The 22,861-nt window shown below is 36.0% G+C and overlaps 2 protein-coding genes across 7 annotated transcripts in view; both read left to right on the forward strand.

Annotated features, from left to right (window-relative positions):
* The first annotated feature begins 164 nt into the window (after window positions 1–164).
* On the forward strand, window positions 165–5,194 carry pde6ga (phosphodiesterase 6G, cGMP-specific, rod, gamma, paralog a). Its single transcript, NM_001159826.2, has 4 exons — window positions 165–240; window positions 3,514–3,701; window positions 4,121–4,161; window positions 4,268–5,194. The coding sequence occupies exons 2-4, from the start codon at window positions 3,559–3,561 to the stop codon at window positions 4,342–4,344; spliced, it is 261 nt and encodes an 86-aa protein (NP_001153298.1). The 5' UTR covers window positions 165–240; window positions 3,514–3,558; the 3' UTR covers window positions 4,345–5,194.
* A 2,725-nt stretch (window positions 5,195–7,919) lies between these two features.
* The window catches only part of LOC147845590 (E3 ubiquitin-protein ligase TRIM35), a 33,123-nt gene continuing 18,181 nt past the window's right edge, over window positions 7,920–22,861 (forward strand). For 3 of the 6 annotated variants that reach the window (XR_015480627.1, XM_087244212.1, XM_087244211.1), the window contains exons 1-6: window positions 7,920–8,369; window positions 8,774–8,869; window positions 11,268–11,498; window positions 11,574–11,596; window positions 12,936–13,054; window positions 13,209–13,396. Coding sequence is in view for 3 of the 6 variants with exons in the window: in XM_087244212.1 (XP_087100338.1) it covers window positions 7,977–8,369; window positions 8,774–8,869; window positions 11,268–11,498; window positions 11,574–11,596; window positions 12,936–13,054; window positions 13,209–13,396 (1,050 nt within the window). In the remaining 3 variants the exon portion in view is untranslated. Of the gene's footprint in view, window positions 8,370–8,773; window positions 8,870–11,267; window positions 11,499–11,573; window positions 11,597–12,935; window positions 13,055–13,208; window positions 16,343–22,861 lie in introns of those variants that run through there. The other 3 variants (XR_015480625.1, XR_015480626.1, XM_087244210.1) reach the window with 3 other exon arrangements.

Here is a 22,861-nt window from a genome sequence, read left to right on the forward strand (position 1 = left end):
TCTAATTTAGTATTGCACGGACTATGGAAAACAAACAGGATTAGTTTCATAGCTGCACATGTGAATGTGGCCTCATGTTGCCTTTGCGCTGATGATGACAGCTGCAGTGTTCTGGGAAGAGGAAGGACCATCCTGTGCATGTTTAATCATCTTATGATGCTCAGATCGACAGGCGTATAAGAGCAGAGTGTGTGTTTCCAGAGAGCAGCATCTTTACCAGCGCAGACAAAAGACCAGCAGGTGAGTACAAACACAGCACAACATCGAGCATGGAAAGACTTGAAAGTTCATATTTGCTGTAGTTTACTGTAATGCTGTATGTTTGCATATATTCATGAAAAAACAAAAAACAATTTTGAGGGATTTTGCTTTTCCGGAAAGGGTATATTAATAAATAATGACCAGTTAAGTATTTAGGAAGAAAATATGAAATGTACTTGTAATATGTAATAATTTCATTGTATTGTTGCATTTATCAAGCAAAACATCAGTTGTATAGGTTTAAATTGATGAAATGGTTCATATAGACTATTTTGAGGCATGTAAACAATAATAATGGTCACAAGGTATTTCCTGTTTTGCATTTTTAGTTTTGGTACCTTCCAAGAATCCAAAAAGAGCCACACATTGAGAAAGAATGTTATGATAGCTGTTTTAACATTGAGTTATGATTGAATCGCCTCTTGTTACAATTATGGAATAATTTGACAACAAGCAGGAAATGTTCATGGGCCACTGACATGACCACATTGAAATGGTCTATGCTTAAATCAAATATTAAGTACATGATAAAATGTGATTACTTTTTTTTTTTTATCAGTATACCCTCATTACTTTAAAATTATTAAGTAAACAAACTAGGTCTTATTATATAAAATTAGGTTAAATAAACGTAACCATTTCAAGTTACAAGTTTACTCCCCTTTTTCTAAAGTAAAGTTAACTTGTTGCTTTTTAATCTCAAGTTTTTAACTCATGTTTTTTTAATCGAATTAGTCGCTTTTTACATTGTAAGTTGGTGCTTTTTGTCAAGTTTGTGGAATGTGTTTATATTTAATGTTCATTCAAAAGATAATGTAATGACAAAACTTTAAAACACTGTCCTCAACACTGAGAAAAAACAAAACAAAACTGCTGTTGAAATCATTTTCCCTGAGAAGTCGCTGGTCTTAATTTTAACACTATATTTTGAAATAGACTGAAATAGGATTATCTAGTAAACAGTTTTACTATTTATAACAATAACAGAAAATATGAACTATTGGTGGAAAGCCTACTTTATCCCAATTTTTAATTATTTAAAAATATTAAGTTGATGAGGGATAAAACATTGACAGCTAGTAAAAATAGGCAGGGCAAGGCAAACTTTATTTATAGAGCATAATTTTACACAACCATAGTTGATCCAAAGTGCTTTACAATAAAATAAAATATTTAATAAAAAATTAAACTTGTATTTAAAATATAAGAAAAGGAAATACTGTATACATGTATACAGTTGAAGTCAGAATGCTTAGCCCACCTTTGAATTTTTAAAATAAATAACATGCAAGGAAATTTTGACAGTATGTTTGATAATATTTTTTCTTCTGGAGAAAGTCTTATTTGTTTTATTTTGGCTAGAATAAAAGCAGTTTAAATTTTTTAAAAAAACCATTTTAGGGACAAAATTATTATTAAAACTTTAAGCTTTATATTTTTCTGATAGTCTTCGGAACAAACCATCATTATACAATAACTTGCCTAATTACCCTAACCTGCCTTGTTAACTTAATTAACCTAGTAAAGCCTTTAAATGTCACTTTAAGCTGAATAGAAGTGTCTTGACAAATATCCAGTTAAATATTATTTACCGTCATCATGGCAAAGATTAAATAAATCAGTTATTAGAAATGAGTTACTAAAACTATTATGTTTAGAAATGTGTTGAAAAAAAATCTGCTCTCCGTTAAACAGAAATCAGATAAAAAATTAAATGGGAGCGAATAACTCAGGGGGCTAATAATTCTGACTTCAATTGTATGTAATACTAAAATACAGATAAAAAAAATAACATGCATGTGTCACTCAAAGGCAAGAGAGTAAAAATAAGTCTTAAAATTAGATTTAAAAGCATTTATTGATGGAGAAATCCTGATGTTCAGAAAGAGACTGTTCCAAAGCCTTGGGGCCGCAACACAGAAAGCTCGATCACCTTTTGATTTGCAGCTAGACAGAAGCACAGACAAAAGAAACTGCTCATGGGATCTTAATGGTCTACAAGCTGTATGCGGCCTCTAGGTTTTTGATTGATGTGATGTGGATGCTATTTAGATACTGTTATAATTATCATTATTAATGCTACATGAGCAGGTCTCTTAATGTGATGAACTACACCAGGTCGGCTCAAATTTACACAGATAACCAACATCCAGTAAAATAATATTAATAAAAAAAAACAGCATCTGAGATGCAAATAGACATTTGCTTTGATATATTTTGTTTATGTAATGTCATTTTAAGTACACCTTAAATAGACAAATGGACTTACTGCTTTAATTGTGACAGAAAAACTATTGCATTGCACCATATTTCCTATTAAAAGCAAACAATCCATTTTTATCTGTGCTTTAGCTTATCAAACAAAGACTTTGACTTGTAGACCGTCCTGCTTATCGTGCATTGACCTTCATCTAAGGAGATTAATTGAGAAACCTTCTAGACAGCAGATTACAGGTGGGCCTGTAAGAGGGATTAATAAAAAGATCTCGTGGACACTGGTGGCTCGGGGATTTATAATTATTATTTATATGCGCAATCTGCTGCTGTGATCAAAGCAGGTTCGTTCCTCATGTTCTCTTTATAAACTGATTTATAATTTGCACTTCCATTAAAACTTTTTTTTTTCCATTTAGTCATTTAGCAGATGCTTTTGTCTGAAGTAATTTACAATTCAAGAGGCATTCAGCGATTCGACAAGAAGAGGCAATACAGAAAGTGCTAACTATATAAAAGAACTATTAATAATCAGATAATGAAGTGCTAGAATAAGGAGGGAGGAGTGGTTTTGTGTGTTTTGTGCAAATGTGCAAGTGTCAGAGTTGTGAAATGATTTTTCACAGGTGGTTTGTCAAGCCCACTCACCGAATTTAATAATGTTTAGAGGTTGTTGTTTTGTGTGGAGTAATTGTATTAATTATAATACCATAATAATAATAAAAAAAATTGTAAAATCATTTTTATTGCTTTTTTATTTTTGAACGCTTATTACTGTAATTATTAAAATAATTAAAATTTAAGCCATGTAACGTCCTATAATTAAAGACTTTCTTTTAACTACTTTTATATTTTTAATTTCTTTATAATATTCCTTTTAATATTATTATTATTATTATTATTATTATTAATTTTAATGTATCATTTTAAATATCTTCATGCCATTGACAATGCAACAAAGTGTATTATATAAATAAATATATCAACAGTATTGCCAAATGCCAGAATATCTTGTTTAACGCCCTCATTCTTTTACAGGTCATCATCAAATCATCACTTTACTCCATCGGTCTCCTCGTAAATATGGATGTTTCCAAGCCTAAATCGACCAGCAAAGGTGCCACACGTGCCACAGGACCTGGCAGTCCCCACAAGGGCCCACCTAAGTTCAAACAGAGGTCAACACGCCAGTTTAAGAGCAAACCACCCAAAAAGGGTGTCATCGGGTACTACAAACTACTTTAAATGTTTAAATCATTCTTGAATGAATCTGCTTGTTGCAGTTTTGTTAATATTATTATTATTATTATTATTATTATTATTATTATGGTACATTTTTTATTTTTAAATAAAACATTTTGTTAACACTTTATGTTGATGGTCCCTATTGCACATTTTGAAAGTAGCATTGCAACTACATTCCAATTACTTCTCATTTAAGTATTAGTAGACTGTCTGCTTAATATCTGCTGATACTGATATAAGAAACATTGTATGTGTCAACTTACTATAAACCTAACCCCAACCTACCAGTCTACTTATAATCTATTAAGAATAAGTTGGCATGTAGATGCAATGTAACTTAAATTCAAGAAAATGCTTGTAAATAAATAAATTGATACCATTATTATTATTTTTTTTCCAGATTTGGTGAAGAGATTCCTGGAATGGAGGGATTGGGAACAGGTATCAACAATTTTAAGTCAAACATATTATTACTATATATGCATTTTCTTATATCTTCTCTTCTATATATTCATGTCTTTTAAAATGATGTGTAATTGTATTTCAGACTTTAACGTAATCTGTCCATGGGAGGCGTACAGTCACCTGGAGTTACATGAGCTGGCTCAATACGGCATTATATGATATATTTTCCTGTTATCCTGGATCCACCAGCAACATCCTGCACCTTAATATGTACATTTACAATCTCTTTAGCAAATGTTTGGTTAGTCACAGATAGACAGCATTTGTAACTAACTCAAATTAGTTAATCTACCTCTTCAAATTGAAGTTTCATGTAGTACTACACTTTCAAAAAAATTTATCATTTTACGGGATATTTCTGGCAGCTGGGGTGCCGGATAAAAAACTTAAAATTACGACCATTAAATCACTGAAATATACTGTAAAATAACGATAATAAATTACAAAAATTTACTAGAAATTACATTTTAAGGAAATTTCTGTTATTTAACGGCTGTTATTTTTTCGTATTTTTTCAGCCACCCCATCTGCCAGAAAAAACATGTAAAATTACGGATTTTTTTTTACATGGTAGATTTCACTCTTTCGCCAATGATAATCTCAGACACTTTTTCTTATTCCTCATTTTTTACTTCATCATCTTACCTAATAATAGTATTGTCTTATTATTATATAATGGGCATTATAGCTGCAACATCAAGCTTTAGTTTCCATATAAATATATGGAATGTAGCTGGATCTTTTTAATGATGGATGTTTTTGTTTTTATTTTGTTGAACTGGGACAGTTGTGTCATGTACAGTATCAGTGTGTGTACAGTATGTGAGTGTGCTGTGGGTCTCAGCGTCTGCCATAGCGCGAGTACTGGGAGCAGCTCTCTATGAGAAACCGGCCCAGTTTATTGGCCTTATGATGCTGGAGAATCATACTAAAATGAGCTCAACTCATTCCCAGCAGCACAGAATATTGTAGGTTTGGACGTCAATTAAAGCTTGATTATTTTCATAATTTTCAGGAATCTGTCTGAGTGATTGCTGAAACTGTTGCCTTGAAGGGTTGCACTCTCAGTCTTGGGATGTATTCCAGTCCCAATGTTAATGTCACCATGCCCTTGCTAATGATTGTGTTCATATGAAGATGCAAATTAAATTTGTGCACAAAACTGTTGCATAAAGCATTTGCGAATAAAGCAGCATTTCCATCCAGTGAGTCAAAGAGAACAAAAGCATCACTTCCTAATGAATTGCAGCCAAATATCAAAAAGATAAATGGATTTTTTTTTTGCAGTAGAAACCACCGTAGGCCTTTTTCTTATTTAATAAATTACTTGTGCCTCAGAAGAAAAAGACTTCTTAATGCGTTGTAGTTTTTGGAAAAAAAAACAGATCTGGCACTTAAAAATAATGAACCACTTTGATTATGGACTTTGGCTGAGGGATTTTAGAATAACTAAAGCAACATTTCAGATGTTGCACAGTTTTGTTGGTCTGCTGATTTGTCTATTAATTCCATCATTCACCCTTTTTGTTACCACAAGATCTGTTAAAACTAAATCACAAGACTTTTTTTGATACATAAATAAATATAACCAATTAAATTATATTTATTGGTGCTGTAATATGCAAGTTATTGACTCCTCTAAAGCATAAAATAACCACAATATGTTTGCAGACATAAGCAACATGCTAAGGGAACATTCTTGTTTATCTAAAAAAAAAAAAAAACAATGCTGAAGTCAGATATTCTGCTTTGAAAATGTCTGTTTCGTGCTGGAACACCTCTTTGTTTTGGTCATTTAACCCACCCAATGCCAGTTTAGCACCCCAAGTTGCCTTGATGGAAAAAATCGAGCATGTACTTGTTATTAATATGTGACATCCAGTGGACAGTAGCAGACTCCGAAATGAGATGCAGATTCAGAGTTCCACATGAGGTGATTAATTAGCAAATGATATAAATATTACGAATGTAAACATTAGGTGAGCAGGTTACATTGTAACCCTGTGTCCTAACAACACGCTACTTGATGAGATTTGCAGTGATAAGCAATATGGCTGTTTGCAATAGATGAAACACAACAGAAATTTAAATACAGCCATTTAGAAGCACAAAATAGTGCACTTATCGCACTCCAACAAAATGGTAAGGTTTAAAATAATTAAAAAATTAAACCTCTTGAATATTATTAAATGTAGATGCTGAATCACTGATACGTGTTGGCTTGCACACAGTTCTAAAGTTTAATTTCAAATGGTTTATTTTATTTTTAAGATCTGAGGTGGAGTTTTAACTATCTGCTGCTGCTTTCAGTTGTATGGCAATAAATGTCATGTAGAATGGGATTCAAACAGTATTTAACACTGAATAAAGCACATGAGGTGTACCCGAGGCGATCACAGTTTATCCTGTGGTTCAGCTGCAAGAGATAGAAGCCGTTTGTAAAATATCAATTTCAGGTGTTGGTTAGAACTCATTTTAATAAGGAAATTATTCCTTCTATTGTGTGCCCTTATTTTAATTTAGAACAAAACTTAAATCAGCCTTTAGGCTCCATCGCCAAACTCACTTGTTCCTCAATCTGGCAAGCTGTGTGTTTGTTTTGATCCAGGAGTGCAATACCTCCAAACACTGGGTGTCAAACTTACATACTGCACCTTTAATTAAGTGAAAACACTGCCTACCGATGCTTTGATTTGTAGTTTTAAAGGGATAGTTCACACAAAAAATGAAAATTTACTCAAGTGGTTCCACATTTTTATCAGTTTCTTCTGTTGGACACAATAAAGATTTTTTGAAGAAAGCTGAAAACCTGTAACCACTGACTTTCATGGTAGAAAAAAAAACAAATACTATATGGAAGTTAATGGTTTTACGTTTCCAACATTCTTTTAAATACTTTCATTTGTGTTTAACAGAAGAAAAGAAAGTCAAACAGGTTTGGAACTAGAGAAGAGTCCATAAATGATGACAGAATATAGTTTTTGTAGGGTGAACTGTCTCTTTAAAACCATAAAGGAGTCTGCTAAATAGGTTTTTAGTAATCGAAAATGCTTGCTTTTACTATAAAAAATTCTTGCTGCCTTGATTTATTTAGTTGAACCAAATGTACTTTTCTTGTCATCTTAATTTAATCAAACTATAAAAAAACAACTTAAAAATAACTTAAAAAAATAAGTTGAAACCTTCTTAACTACTTAACAAAAAGAAGTTGAAGCAACATAAAAAATTAGTTTTCTTGAGTTTCTGTCATTATGTTTTTTAATAGTCATACATGACTGACTACACCTAAACCGAGAAGTTGCAACGATCAAAACACACACCATAAAAGCTATATATTCTGTAGGGCAAATGTCTCTGTAAAGAAAAGTAAATAGTCATAAACATGGATTTGGTCACATTCGGCTAAGGGTGTGAACTCACAGCTTCCCTTATGCTATAAATATAGTAGTGAAGGGCAGCTGTACAGTATGTGGAATAAAACTGGAATTTAGCTTTAAAAAAGTCAGCCTCTTTTCCTCTTGTGTTTAAAAACAAGGCATGTCATTTATTAAAGGCTCCTGCTAAGGTCAGATGTTTGATGACAGATAAGACCGACAAAGAGTTTAAAAGTACAAGATGAAGATAATAAAAACTCCACCCTCTTAAAACGTACAAGGAAGTAACTGTTTTTTTTTTTTTTTTTTTGCTTCTTCTTTTTGTCTTGACAAAAGCCAAAAAAAGAAGAGAAACCCTCTGAGAACAGATTTTTGTCATTCTCTCAAATATCTACTGGTGTAGTTCGCACTTTGAGAATGGCTTCAACTACTGAAAGGGATTATACTTGTCCTTTGTGTGGTAATATTTTCAGGTTTCCGGTTATTTTGTCGTGTAGTCACAGTTTTTGTAAAGAATGTCTTCAACAGTTCTGGAGATCCAAAAAACCTAGAATGTGTCCTCTTTGCAAAAAATCATCAAAAGCTGATCCTCCTCTCAATCTTGCGTTGAAAAACCTGTGCGAGTCGTTCCTGAAGGAGAGAGATGAGCAGCGTTCATCCATGTCTGAGGATATCTGCAGTTTACACGGTGAGACGCTCAGACTTTTCTGTCTGGAGGACCAGCAGCTTGTGTGTTTAGTGTGCAGAGATTCACAGAAACACCTCAACCATTCATTCAGACCCATCAGTGAAGCGGTTCACTTGTGTAAGGTAAGAGACTTATATCTGAGCATAAAAACCTAATTGATGGGGTAGTTCACACAAAAATAAAAATTCTGATATCATTTACTCACTCTTGTTCCAAACCTGTTTTTTTTTCTTTTTTTTTTCTGTTGAACACAATAGAATATATTTTAAAGAATGTTGTAAACATGTAACCTCTGATTCTGTCTGTAGTGGGAAAATCAAATACTATGAAGGTCAGTGGTTACAGGTGTTCAACATTCTTCAAAATAAAACGTCAGACAAGTGAAGTGTTTCTGTTTTCTTTTGGTGAACTGTTCTTTTAAATCAGATATTATAATACTAGAAAACTTGCATACAGTAGTATTGTTATGAATCACACATTTTTGAGGAATCTCTGATGTCTTACAGATTTTCACTTTAACTTCTAGGAGCAGCTCAAAACAGAACTGAGGTATTTAAAGGGGGATCTTCAACAGAGAGAATGGGTGAAAGTAGCATTTGAGAAAACTGTTCAACACATCGAGGTGAGAACTGATTCTTCAGATATATTTGCATGTTTTATTTCAACAACTTATCTGTGTGACACAACATGCTTTCTTATTAACTTGGGGAAAAAGTTTATAGGTAGATAGAAACTGAATGGCAAGTGTTTAAGCAGAGTTGGCCCATGGTAACTGTTGATTTGATTATTGAGGGCGAACAATGAGAAGGTGGTTGGGGGTGAATGCCTTTGTCAGAGATTGTCACTTCAAATTTAACGTAACCTTTCTTGTTTCTTTGTTTTATTGCTGAGATCCAACAAATCCAACTATAAATGGATCAGACCTCTAAAATGTAAATACTTGACAGATAAAGGTAAAGGCAGGAGCAGCTCGATTATTGTACTCAGCGTTGAACTCCATTGTGTTATAAATAGGATTGTTCCAATGCAATCTCACGGCAATTCGTAACTTTTTGATTCAGTGGCTAATTCGTATGAATTCGTATGATCTAATTCATACAATTTAGTGCGATTTGCTCATCACCCAATGACGGTTAGGGGTGGGGTTAGGTGCCACACTTTCTTTTTAAAATCGTACATTTTCGTACAACTAAACTGAACAAATTCATAAGAATTAGCCATTGAACTTACAAAACGTAAAATACTTTTGTTTCCTCATGAGATCAGGCTGGATTGTGAATGTTTTTACTGTAATAGGTTCATTATAACATCTTAAAATTATACTGCTTGAATTTATATGATTTGAAGTAAAGTTTTCTAGTTATTGTTAAATTTACAGAATAAATTAGGAAAATACCCATGGCAAAATTTAATATATACATTTTGGTATATATTCGACGCACGGACAAGTTTACTTTTCATGCCTTTTATAGGAAAAAGTTTGGGCTCCCCTGTGTTAAAGAGTAAAGTGCTGATGAGCCCTTTCCTAAAAGTGACTGAAGTACCGGTCCCACTTTATATTAAGTGTCCTTAACTACTATGTACTGACATCACAAAATAATTACAATGTACTTACTGTGTTTATAATGTATTTGAGAACACTTGTGGTGGTTTTGAGTTGGGATAGGGGTTGGGTTATGGACAGGTTTGATTGTATGGGTAGGTTTAAGGGTGGGTTAAGGTGTAAGGGATGGTCAACAGTGTATTTACAAATGTAATTACAAAAGTTAATTACAGATGTAATTACATACATGTATTTAATCAAGCATAAGTACACAGTAAATACATGTATTTACACAATAAAAGCTGATTTATACTTCTGCGTGAAACACCAGCGTATGCTACGGCGCTGACGCATAGCCCTTCGCCATGGCCGTCGGCATCACTGACGTGCACCTCTCAAAAATTGTAACTACACGTCGCAACGACGCGTAGCGCAAGCTCTGTGATTGGTCGGCTTGGTAGCGCTGACGAGTCTGGGCGGGACCAAGAGCCGAGTGAATGGTGCGAGCCTGATGGAGCGATTGTTTACAAGTGTGGAGTCCCGTGAAGGAGCTCCGGATGGAAATTTTTGTTTTGTGTTTACCTCATAGTTAAAGTTGTTGCATGTCCGCCAGTTCCTGCCTCAAAATGAGCGAGTTTGAGCCACTTGTACATCCCAGAAGTGTTCAGGAAAAGCAAAACAGCATCGAAGAAACTCGACACTGAGGAATATTAACACCTCACTGCCAACTAGCGTTTCGGAAGTGTTAATGCAGACCAACAGAGACAGCGCGCAGAAGTATAAATGCACAGCTACAGGCGTTGCATGCGCCGTGGGTTACGCCGGTCACTTGAAGTATAAACAGGCTTAAGTACATTGTAACAAACTATTAATTCCTGTGTAAAGTGGGACCGAAGTACCTGCTGCTTGGGTTGAGTTGTGCAGTTTTTTTTGTGCCAGATTGTTACAGTTCCACTAGTGGGGAACAGTAGAGGTGTAACTCCTCCAAATTGATTCTAAAAGAGACTCCACAGAGCTGTGGGAGGCACTTTTTATTATAGATGGACGTGCTTTATTGGATTACTTTTGGACTGCTGATAAAATCAGCTGACCATTGTTATTGTAGAATTGGAAAAGGCTAAGATAATTTTTAAAAGGAGAACTACAATTGGATTCAACTAAAAGAAGAAAGTCATATACACCCCAGACGCCTTGAATATAAGTAACCCATAAAATATGTTTAATTAGTTGGTGAACTAACCCTACAACTTAAGACATCACATGTAAAGATTGCTAATTAGCAAGGCATCAACTTGTTCCTCCATGTTTGAATGTGGTTAAACAGCATGAAAAAATGGACGTGCATCAGCAACAACTTAGGATGTTAAACTTCATTCATAATGTTTCCTTGGTGTAAAATCTTCAGTTTTGTCTCTCATAAATGCTACTATTCAAGCCACAGATCATTGCTATTTTCATAGACTACATTTGATTTCAGTCTCAAGCTGATTACACCGAGCGTCAGATTAAAGAGCAGTTTGAGAAGCTTCATCAGTTTCTCAGAAATGAAGAAGAAGCTACAATCACTGCACTGCGAGAGGAAGAGGTGGAGAAGAAGCAAAAGATAAAGGAAAAGCTGAAAGAGATGAAGAGACACATCTCAACACTTTCACACACACTTCAAGACATGGAGAAGATGATGGAGTCCGATGATGTCTGCTTTCTCAAGGTTTGATTTCAGATCATTGAGTTTTTGTTGATTTGATTGAGTTTTTGATGATCAACTCTTGTGTTTGTTCTGCAGGAGTTTCCAGACTCAATGGAAAGGTGAGTCTGACAATATTTCTGCTTCTCAATCTAAAACAAAAATTACCCCATATTCACATGGGGATTTTACAAATTCAATATTCCCCGTTTTCATCAACAAAAAAAGAGAAAAAAAAAGAAAAAAGAAAAGAAATCTGTCCACATGAAAATGCAGTTGATGTTAAGGGAACCAACAGGCAGAGATAATGACATTTTTACACTACAGGTTCACACCAAACGAGGAGTTGAGTATATTTCACAAGTAAATTGCATCAGAGGCAGTTTACAGTTCAACGGTTGAACAATGCAGAATATGTGTTATGTTTGCAGTGAATGTGCGGAATTTGCTTCATTTGCATATTCCGTGCTTGGTGAGAAGCCTTGTTGGCCAATCAGAAAGGTAGAAACTGTGCTGATGTCATGAGCCAAAAACGGTGGTTGTAGTGTCCCCAAAATTTCAAAAAAACTCCACATTCTGGCCAGAGTTTTTAGAAAATTATGGTTTCAGTCACACGGTACTCCGTTTTGATATAGACAAACAGCGAAACTGTATGGAGAAAAAAAAAAAACGGTTTTGAAAATTCCAGTGTTCGTGTGGACAGTGCCTTCCAAAAGCACTTCAATCCATCGTAAAACTAATCCATGTACATCCAGGGTCTAACACGTGTTAAAGTATGTTGATGATATTGATATATCGTGTGTGTGAAAATGTCACATAATGTTGGGAATTTAATGATTTGTTAAAGGCCATTTGATGATTTCAGTCTTCATGCAGTAGGCATCTTCATCCTCATCTAAACAGCCTCTCAGTCATTGCGTGTAATGATTTAATGTGTTTTTGAACATTTTTAATGCTTCTTTCCTGCATGTTTGCTGCATTTATAAAAGACCATGCCTTGAGGTTGTTCTGTATGATGCGATTTTTCTCTGCAAATTTGGTTGGATGGGAATCACAGTACTGACTATTCTGCTCAGTCAATCAAATATAAAAACAACATAAGGAAAAATAAAGTAGTGACTACAGCTTAAATAATGGAGTAAAAGTACCGATACAGCATTCAAGTGGAAGTAAAAGTGCACAGTTTTAAAATTACTTTAGAAAAATAGAATTCCTGAGAAAAATGACTCCACTACAGTTATTTACTTTAAACCACCGTTTACAATGGATTTATGCACATTTGGAAGCTTTAAAAAATAGACCCTGCATACGCAACACTATTATATACAGCATGGAAGATCCAGGGTAAAATAAAAACAAATAAAAAATATGAAGTCATATACACAGAGAATAGCTTGGGGGTGATTTAATTGTGGGGTAATTTTCATTTTTGGATGACCTATTTATTTAATGCTCTTCCAGAATGCAGATCTCAGAGCTGGATCCACAGATACCTTCTGGAGCTTTGATTCAAGTGTCAAGTTACTTGGGCAACCTTTCATTCAGAGTCTGCAATAAGATGCAGGACATCGTGCAATACAGTGAGTCTGGACTTATGCACCAATACGTTTTACAGATTTATAACGTCTTATTAACAGGATAAGTATCATAATTTGCAATAATCATTACATAGATCACTCTTGATCATTTCATTAACACCAGAATAACAGCAGCTGTTGATTGTATCTCATCCAGCTCCAGTCATTTTGGATCCAAACACGGCTAATCCGCGTCTCCTCCTGTCTGATGATCTGACCAGCGTGAAATCTCTTGAGTTTTCTGAAAAACAGCTTCTTCCCAACAATCCCGAAAGATTTGACTGGTTTTTCAGTGTTCTGGGTTCAGAGGGTTTCAACTCGGGCACACACTGCTGGGATGTGGAGGTAAAAGGGAGTTCAGGCTGGAGCATAGGAGTAACCACAGCATCACATGAAAGAACAGGAGGGGATATCTTTGCGACTGATATCTGGAATGTTAAATATAATGAGTCTGTTTTATATGAAGAATTCTATTACCAGTTCCCAAAACCCAATAATGAATTTATTGTTCAGCGAGAGCTTGAGCGTGTGAGAGTTAATCTGGACTATGATGCAGGAACCGTGTCCTTCTCTGATCCTGTTACTAAAACGCATCTACAGACATTTACAACCACCTTCTCTGACACGGTCCTTCCATTCCTGTGTTGTTATGACTCTCTGAAGATCTTACCATACAGTGCTCTGTAAATGTTACACCAGTATGTCCAGAAGAGATCTATATTTAAGCTGTATCACGCCAGTGAAAATGCAGTAACACTTTGGAATAACATTCATCATATTGCCCTGCTTGATTCTGATTGGCTAATGAGCATTCTAAGGTGTGCTGTAATGTTCAGACAAACACACAGGTAAAGTACTTTAGTTTTATATTTGTATTAACTGCATTAAAGTTCCAAATTGATATGTTCAGTGATTTTGATTAGTTCTGAGCACGCAATATAAGCAAATAATCAACTCCAGTCTATTGAATTGTTAGACAATAAATCCACACCTTGCATCGTGGCCACATCACCACCTCAGGTGTGCATTATTTTCTTATAACTCAACGTCAAACGATGTAAAATAATCTTTACTTAGTAAATCATTATTAGTCTTGTTCATTTATTCGTACATTGAATCCAGAAAGTATTCATAGCACTTCATTTTTGTCACATTTTTTTTATGTTACAGCCTTATTCCAAAATGGAATAAATTCATTTATTTTCTGAAAATACACACAATACCCCATAATGACACTTGTCTTTGGGAATTTCTGCTAATTCCTCTTTGCAGTACCAGGTGTACAGCCATTTTCAGATCTCTCCAGAAATGTTCAATAGGATTTAGGTCTGGGCTCTGGTGGGCCACTCAAGGACATTCACAGAGTTGTTGTGAAGCCACTTCATTGATATTGTAGCAGTGTGCTTTGGGTCATTGTCGTGCTGGAAGATGAACTGTCGCTCCAGTCTGAGGTCAAGAGCACTATGAAGCAGGTTTTTATTCAGGATGTCTCTGTACATCGCTGCATTCATCTTTCCCTCTATCCTGACTAGTCTTCCAGTTCCTGCTGCTGAAAAACATCCCCACAGCATAATGCTGCCACCACCATCCTTCATTGTAGAGATGGTATTAGCCTGATGATGAGCGGTGTCTAGTTTTCTTCAAAAATTATGTCTGATATTCACTGCAGAGAGTTCAATTTTAGTCCCATCAGACCAGAGAATTTAGTTTCTTATGATCTGAGAGTCCTTCAGATGCCTTTTGGCAAATTCCAGGTAGGGAGTGGTTTTCGTCTGGCCACCATACAGGCTTGATTGGTGGATTGCTGCACAGATGGGTTGTCCTTCTGTAAGGTTCTCTTCTCTCCACAGAAGAACGCTGGCGCTCAGACAGAGTGACCATCGGGTTATTGATCAGCTTAGATGGTCGGCCAGCTCTAAAAAGAGTCCTGGTGGTTCCAAACATCTTCCACTTACAGGTGATGGAGGCCACCGTGCTCACTGGAATTTTTAGAGCAGCAGAAGTGTTTATGTAACCTTCCCCAGCCTTGTGCCTCGAGACAATCCTGTCTTGGAGGTTTACAGACAATTCCTTTGTCTTCGGTGGAAACGGTGGAATGTACCTGAGCTCAATTTAGAGCTTCACAGCAAAGGCTGTGAATACGTATAATCATGTGATTTTTCAGGTTTTTTATTTTCAATAAATTTGCAACAATTTCAAAAACTCTTTTTTCACATTGTCATTATGGGGTGTTGTGTGTAGAATTTGAGGAAATAAATTAATTCAATCCATTTTGGAATAAGGCTGTAAGCATACAAAAATGTGGAAAAAGTGAAGCGCTATGAATACTTTCCGGATGCACTGTAAAACCAAATATTCTTTTGTGAAGTGTGTGAGGAACTAAAAGAAGATTTTGATCTAAGAGATATCACGTGAGTGTAAAATGGAACAGCTCTGAGTGATATATTAGGGCTAGATCTATAGATTTATATACTGTCCCAGTAAAACACTTTAAAATCAATTATGAATGGGATGGTCAGCCAGATGGAGGTCCCCTTACTGAGAAGAGGGGTAACATGGTCATGTTTCCTGCTATTACAAATGAATCTAGTGCATTGCAGTAGTCTAACCATAAAGTAATAAAAGCGTGGACAGCCATCTCTTGTGTGGTGGGATTTAAGAAATGTTTAACTTTAGACGGCAAGCGGAGTTGATAAAAACTGGAGCCAATAACTGAACTGATATGCGTTTCTGTCAATCAATCAAGAAAGGCACCCATATTCACAATATAAAAAAATATGGGGTAGCCAGATCTCTTCCAAGCACCTTTGTAAGGTACTAAGAGCGAGAGGGTCATTCCTCTTAATAGGTAAGCAAATCTGCATGTCTTCAGCATTGAAATGGAAGTACATTATATAATGTTTAACAGAACATATATTATAGTGGCTACAAATTTGAGATGCTGTGATTTTATTTTTAACAAAATGCTTTAAAGTGTTATTAAATCGTCAGCTAATTTATAATCACGATTTTTGAACCAAATCTTCACATGATTTTAACCACACTGCTATTGCTTTAGCTAATGTTTCTTCAGACAGCTGCAAATACGAGACAATTTGCTTGCTAACAAGCATCCTTAACATTACATAATGATAAACACATCAGTTTATGTAGATTAAAATGCTTAGAAAGTTATCATTGAAAATGGTCTGAAAATGTACAAATGATTTGTTACACGCTGATTATAAATCAATGTGCTATATTATGCAATTGAATGCTTGAAAATGTCATTAAACTGGTTATTTAAATTGATTCAAATCAGTTATATAGTTTTTTTTAATCCACCTTTTCAACTGTGGCAAATGTGTAAAACTGTAAGTAAAGCCTATTCATGGCATATAATTATTCATAGGTGTAGTTGTTCTAACCATGTGTGAATATGACAAGAATAACTATGACTATGACAAATTTTCTGGCATGAGTCTACAGTAGTTTTACGTTTTTATAATGATCATTATACTCTTTTTGTTAAACATTTGGATCGCTCAAACCAACCAAATATCTCTTTGTTTGTGAAATTATAGGCTAATCCTTCAGTCATTAGATGGTAGTGCACAAAATGCACATTCATTCATAGTGTAAGCTCCGAGAAAAGATGTGTCTCACGGGAAACGTGGCATTGTAAATGTAATATACTATATAACATTATACAGTAAGGTCAAGCCAACTAGTTTTCTTGTTTGTCGTTGTCTTCTGTGGTATGCAAACTGTGATGGTTAGTTCATCAATCAGTGAGATGAAATCAGTAGTGTTTCTGTAAACATCCACTGCTTTGCAGACTGTTTATTTTGTTTTTTGTAATGCTCCAGGACGACTTCATCAGGATCTCTTGTTGTTTACACTAGAGCTGTGTAATCAAAAAGTAGTGTAATATTGTGAACAATGCCTTCAAGTTTAAAATATTAGTATATTCAAGAGTTCGCCCTTAGCTTGTGATTAATAATAAAGCGTGTTTGTCATGTTGTCCCGGGAGAGAGCCCTAAGCTCATGAAATCCTCGAGCCCTGGGCTCCCTTCCATTTGCAGGGCGAGAGGGAAGTTTGAGCTTAGGTAGGTCTTTGAGAATTCCCCTGCTTGATAATGGTGAAGGCAAATTATGAATAACTATTGAGAGAATACTACTGAATTAATCGCTCATCTATGGTGTCGATTTGGTTTGGTCAAATTACTTATGTACAAGTTATTCGGTCTGTGGGAGGAGACCAGAGAGCATACCTGCCAACATTCTACAACATGCGCGCGAAGTGACGTGTGGGGAGGGAAGGTGCGCACAAGAGCGGGGAGCGGGTATAAAGATGGTTGTGTGATGGGTTCGGTGCACATGGGGACTGAACCAAAAAGCTACCCAGACTGTACCAAAAAGCTGAGGATCGGAGGGAGTGGAATTCCTGGAGACAGAACAATACTAGAGATGGGTCTGAAATATGGAAGACTACTGGGAAAAACGGGAGTGTTGGCAGGTATGCCGGGAGCCTAGTGAAAACCCATGCAAACACGGGGAGAAAAGTAAAGTCCACACAGAAATGTCAACTTGGCCAGATAAAGACTTGAGCTAGTGACATTCTTGCTGTTAGGCAACAGTGCTGACCACTGGGCCTCTCTGCTGCTCTGTCAAGAGGAGGGGAGGAAGGGGGATTCTTCAAGATGAAGAATATGGCTAATGGCTAAGGTGATATTTTCTTATTAGTTGTAGTGGTATAGGAATAATCTGATTGGTTAATCATGCATTAGCTAATACGGGACCAGCTGCTTTCAATCATAAGCACGTGCTCCTCTCAAAATCAGTTTATAAATAAACTTTACATTATGCTTTGCTTTAAAAATGTTGCAAGTTTACATTACAGCCACATCCAAGACATTTTAATTGTTGCCAAAAACGTGCATAATAGTTTAAGCAACTTCACTGTATGAAAATGGCAAGTTTTAGCCAGGTTTAAAAATAACTATTCTGTTATACAAAGTACTGAGTATTGTGAATTGGTACAAGTCTTGCAGCACATCTGTCATATGACAGATTAAATTCACAATAGACCCAATTTCATACTATTTATGGATTTGCAATATAACTGAAATTAAATTTTTATGTCTTATTTAAATCAATAATGAATACATTTAATAACCATTATCAGGCCTTGATGCTTTCTAGACCTGCATTCTTTAGAGCTGAAATCAACATTTGCAGAAACAACATTTCCCAAGCGTAAAGAAATCAAGTCTTAAGTTTACCTAATGCCAGTTCATGAAGTAATTTGTTCTGATAGTTCTGCAATCCTTATTTCCCCTTTCTACACCATCCCCCTCCCCTAATTTCATAGGTTTCCTCAAAAAAAAAAAACAGTGTTGGGAAACCTACTCTAGTTGTAGCAGTTTAGTAAGCTACTCATCCATTTGTCACTACGCTAAAGGATTGCAGTTTCATAATCATCATCAAAATTCAAGTATTTGCACTATAATGCACATATTCTGACATTTTGCTTTAATATTTATACATTATTTTTCTTATGCAAATTTATTTAAAGTGCAAATTTTGATTATTATTAATAACATTGCATCTATGAATTAAATGCATGTTCAGTGGATCCAGAAAGTATTCAAAGCGCTTCACTTTTGTCACATCTTTTTGTGTTACAGCCTTATTTTAATTCAATTCATTTATTTACTCAAAATTCTACACACAATACCCCATAATGACAATGTGAAAAAGGGTTTTTGAAATTGTCACAAATCTATTAAAAATAAAAATCCTGAAAAATCACAAGTACAGAAGTATTCACAGCCTCTGCCGTGAAGCTCTAAATTGAGCTCAGGTACATTCTGTTTCCACTGATCATTCTTGAGATGTTTCAGCAGCTTCATTGGAGTTCACCTGTGGTAAATTCAGTTGATTGGACATGATTTGAAAAGGCATACACCTGTCTAAATAAGGTCTCAGGGTTGACAGTGCATGTCAAAGCACAAACCAAGCATGAAAACAAAGGAATTGTCTGTAGACCTCCGAGACAGGATTGTGTCAAGGCACAAGGCTGGGAAAGGTTACATAATTTAATTTGCTGCTCTGAAAGTTCCAATGAGCACAGCGACCTCCATTATCCGTAGGTGGAAGATGTCTGGACCCACTAGGACTCTTCCTAGAGCTGGCCGGCCATCTAAGCTGAGTGATTGGGGGAGAAGGGCCTTAGTCAGGGATGTAATAAATAACCCGATGGCCTGTAAAGTAGAGTGGCCAGACGGAAGCCACTCCCTGTCGGGAATTTGCCAAAAGGCATCTGAAGGACTCTCAGATCATAAGAAACAAAATTATGGGGTATTGTGTGTAGAATTTTGAGGAAATAAACTAATTTAATCCATTTTGGAATAAGGCTGTAACATAAAAAATGTGGAAAAAGTAGGGATGTAACGGTATTGTAAATACCGTCATACCGCAATATTAATTTTTTTCGATATTACCGTAGTCGCATGACTCGGTAAAACTATAGGTCTTCTGAGAAAATTTGCTCAGGCGAATGAAGCGAACGGGAGGTAGCGAAAACTACAATTCCCATCAGCCCATGCTTGACCATCATCCCTTGCGGTCTGTTGTCGCTACAGATCCAGTAATGCGGAAATGGAGTGTGCTGCTAGAAGCGGGGATGAAAAAGAGCTGGAAAACTCTAAAGCGGGTGTTGTCGCCGCGCACATACTGAATAGCGGTGTTGTCATGCGAGTTCTTATCACCTGTGTTGTCGCGCACGTACTGAATAGCGGTGTTGTCATGCGAGTTCTTATCAGCTGTGTTGTCGCGCGCATACTGAATAGCGGTGTTGTCATGCGAGTTCTTATCAGCTGTGTTGTCGCGCACGTACTGAATAGTGGTGTTGTCGCGCGAGTTCTTATCAGCTGTGTTGTCGCGCGCGTACTGAATAGCGGTGTTGTCAGCACACTGTTCAGATTGATGCAGACATGAGACCTATATCTCACTCATGGTTTGTCCTCTCAAATGGGGGAAAGACAATGCACACCGTTACCCACTGCTGTCAACCTGGGCCAAGTCATATCTCTCTTGTCCCAGAAACCTCAGTCCCAAATGAGAGGTTTTTTTTTCTGTTGCAGGGGACATTGTAAATACCCAGAGATACCAGCTTTTACCAGATTATAGTTATATGATAATTTTCCTTTAAACCCATCTCTATCTAAGTGAGTGAGTGAGTGATTAAATGTTGAATGTGATGAGTTTTCAACACTAACAATACTAAATTGAAACTTTATTTTTTTTATATGGTTTAATATTTTTTTGTTATTAAAATTGAAGTTCCTGTTTCAAAGCTTACAGATAGACGGCTAATTTGTATGTCATTGACACTTTTGGCACTTTTTTGGAGTATTTTCATAAGTTTTGTTTTTTCCTGTAAATGATTCAATAAATACCGTACCGTGACATTCATACCGAGGTATTACCGAACCGTGAAATTCTGATACCGTTACATCCCTAGGAAAAAGTGAAGCGCTATATACTTTTCAGATGCACTGTATGCCTGGCAGTGTTGTCCATGTTCCTTTAAAAGAGTATTTAGCTATAGTTTCTACCAGGGAAAGTAACTATTGCGCTACTAAAAAAATAATAATAATAATTTGTCAAATGACTATAAAATAATTATAGATTAAAATTAGATTAGATTAAACAAATTAGATTACAATTACTGGTCACTGACGCAGAGAGACTTTTTTTTTTCTGGACATAAGTTGCATGATTTATAAACATTTTTGTTTTTCACCTAAATGAGGAAAAAATAGTGCTTATATTTCCTGGTTGCAAAAGCTACCTTTGAATTTGTTGGATTTGCCATCGTTATGACTCTTGGGCTGCATCCAAAATTGCATACTTCCATACTTTAAAGTACGCTAAAATCAGTATGCGAGTCGAGTAGTATGTCTGAATTCATAGAATTCAAAAATCAGTATGAGAGAAGTACCCAGATGACCCACTACCTCCCGTAAGGTTCTGAAGTGCGCATCCGATGCATGCTACACTATCCCATTATGCCCCGTGAGAGAATTCATGAAGGGGAGTAAAGTGACGCAACTGACGCTGGTAGATCATGTGATCTCGACAAAATGGAGGATGTAGTTCATCTGAGTTCCATTTATAATACTCACATTCATACTGTATAGAACACACTTTTTGGAAGGTCAAATGGTGCGTTCTTGAGTAGTAGGTGATTTTGAGCGCACCCCTGGTGTGTTCGACTAACTGTGTGCGTGCTTGTATGTGTACTCTGCCTCTGATTGGCAAAAGATTGAAATGTACTCTAAGCCAATCGTCCCGTTTTCAGTTACTCCACATTCACAGACACACCAGTCATCATCACTGGTTGTTTATGTGTCCCGCCCCAGCCCCAAACACACACACCTCAGAGAAAGAGAGATCCTATGGCTGAGAGAGACGCTGCTTATATAAGAGCCACTTTAGTGTTCTCAGTTATAGTAACGCTCATTTCATTGTTGTCGGTAATGACTACATCGTTGTAACTGGTGAAACAGTAATGAATTTGATTACTCTTTATTGTAAAAGGTATCACCGTTTGTAACACGTTTTTTTATAGTGCCGTTATTCTCATCATTAGCTACAGTATGTGTTCATCCAAAAATGCGAATGAACTTTATGCGCAAATCTGGATTATCACATAAAAAAACGTGCGAATAAAGCAGCGTTTCCATCCAACGAGTCAAAGCGAACAAAATCATCACTCTCTGAGGATTTGACGCCAAATTTACTGCAGTAGGAGAAGCTGGATCAATGTTTTCTTCAGCTAATAAATGACTTGCCCCTCGGAAGGCAATCCTGACACGCAGTGAACGTGCGGTGGCGTTTGAAGGCGTGGGACGTGGAGCACAGACGCTCTTGATTCAGGAGGTCATTAATAATATAATAACACTAATACTGAAATGGTAGGGCATTTTAGAATGACCAAAACAACATTTCAGTGCTCAGCCTGATGATTACTTATGATTACTTATCCATTCGCGCACATTTTTATCGTCACATGATCCCTTATAACAAAATCGCATCACCTTTTTTAATGCACATACTGGAATTTGTATGGTAAAAGTATTTCCATCGTAGTTTATGCGCATCTTTTCTTAAAGAATTAAAAGTTTGTCCTACTCATGCGCATATGTTTTTTATGTGCATTTTCAAAATGTATGCACATCATGGCATTTCCATCAACCAGTTAACCAATAAACATAGGTAGGTGAAAACATAGCTACTGATGCCTGGAAAGAAAATGTGTTAGATAGGGCAATGAATGTGTGATAGAGTGTAGTGGAAACGGAAGGTGAATGATGGAAATAGAAAGCAATGGTGCGATCACATTCAGGGAATTAAGCCTGCTAAGGACCTCAGTTTTTAGAAACTTATACATTTATTGAAAGGTATTTAACAGTGGTGGTTTTAGCCTACAGTAACTGTTGGCTCAGCCAAGGTCTTATAGAGGGCACCCTTTAGACCAGGGGTGTCAAACTCAGTTCCTGGAGGGCCGAAGCCCTGCACAGTTTAGTTCCAACCCTGCTCCAACACTCTTACCTGTAGGTTTCAAACAAGCCTGAAGAACTCAATTAGTTTGATCAGGTGTGTTTAATTAGGGTTGGAACTAAACTGTGCAGAGCTGCGGCCCTTTTGGAACTGAGTTTGACACCTGTGCTTTAGACCTTTCCACTACTTTTAGAATATTTAAATGTATACTACTTTATCAAACTATTTATCAGTTCACATATATGTTTGCAATATCTAATA

The sequence above is a fragment of the Danio rerio genome, chromosome 3, assembly GCF_052040795.2.
Source record: "Danio rerio strain M-AB ecotype USA chromosome 3, GRCz13ab, whole genome shotgun sequence".
Lineage (NCBI taxonomy): Eukaryota > Metazoa > Chordata > Actinopteri > Cypriniformes > Danionidae > Danio > Danio rerio.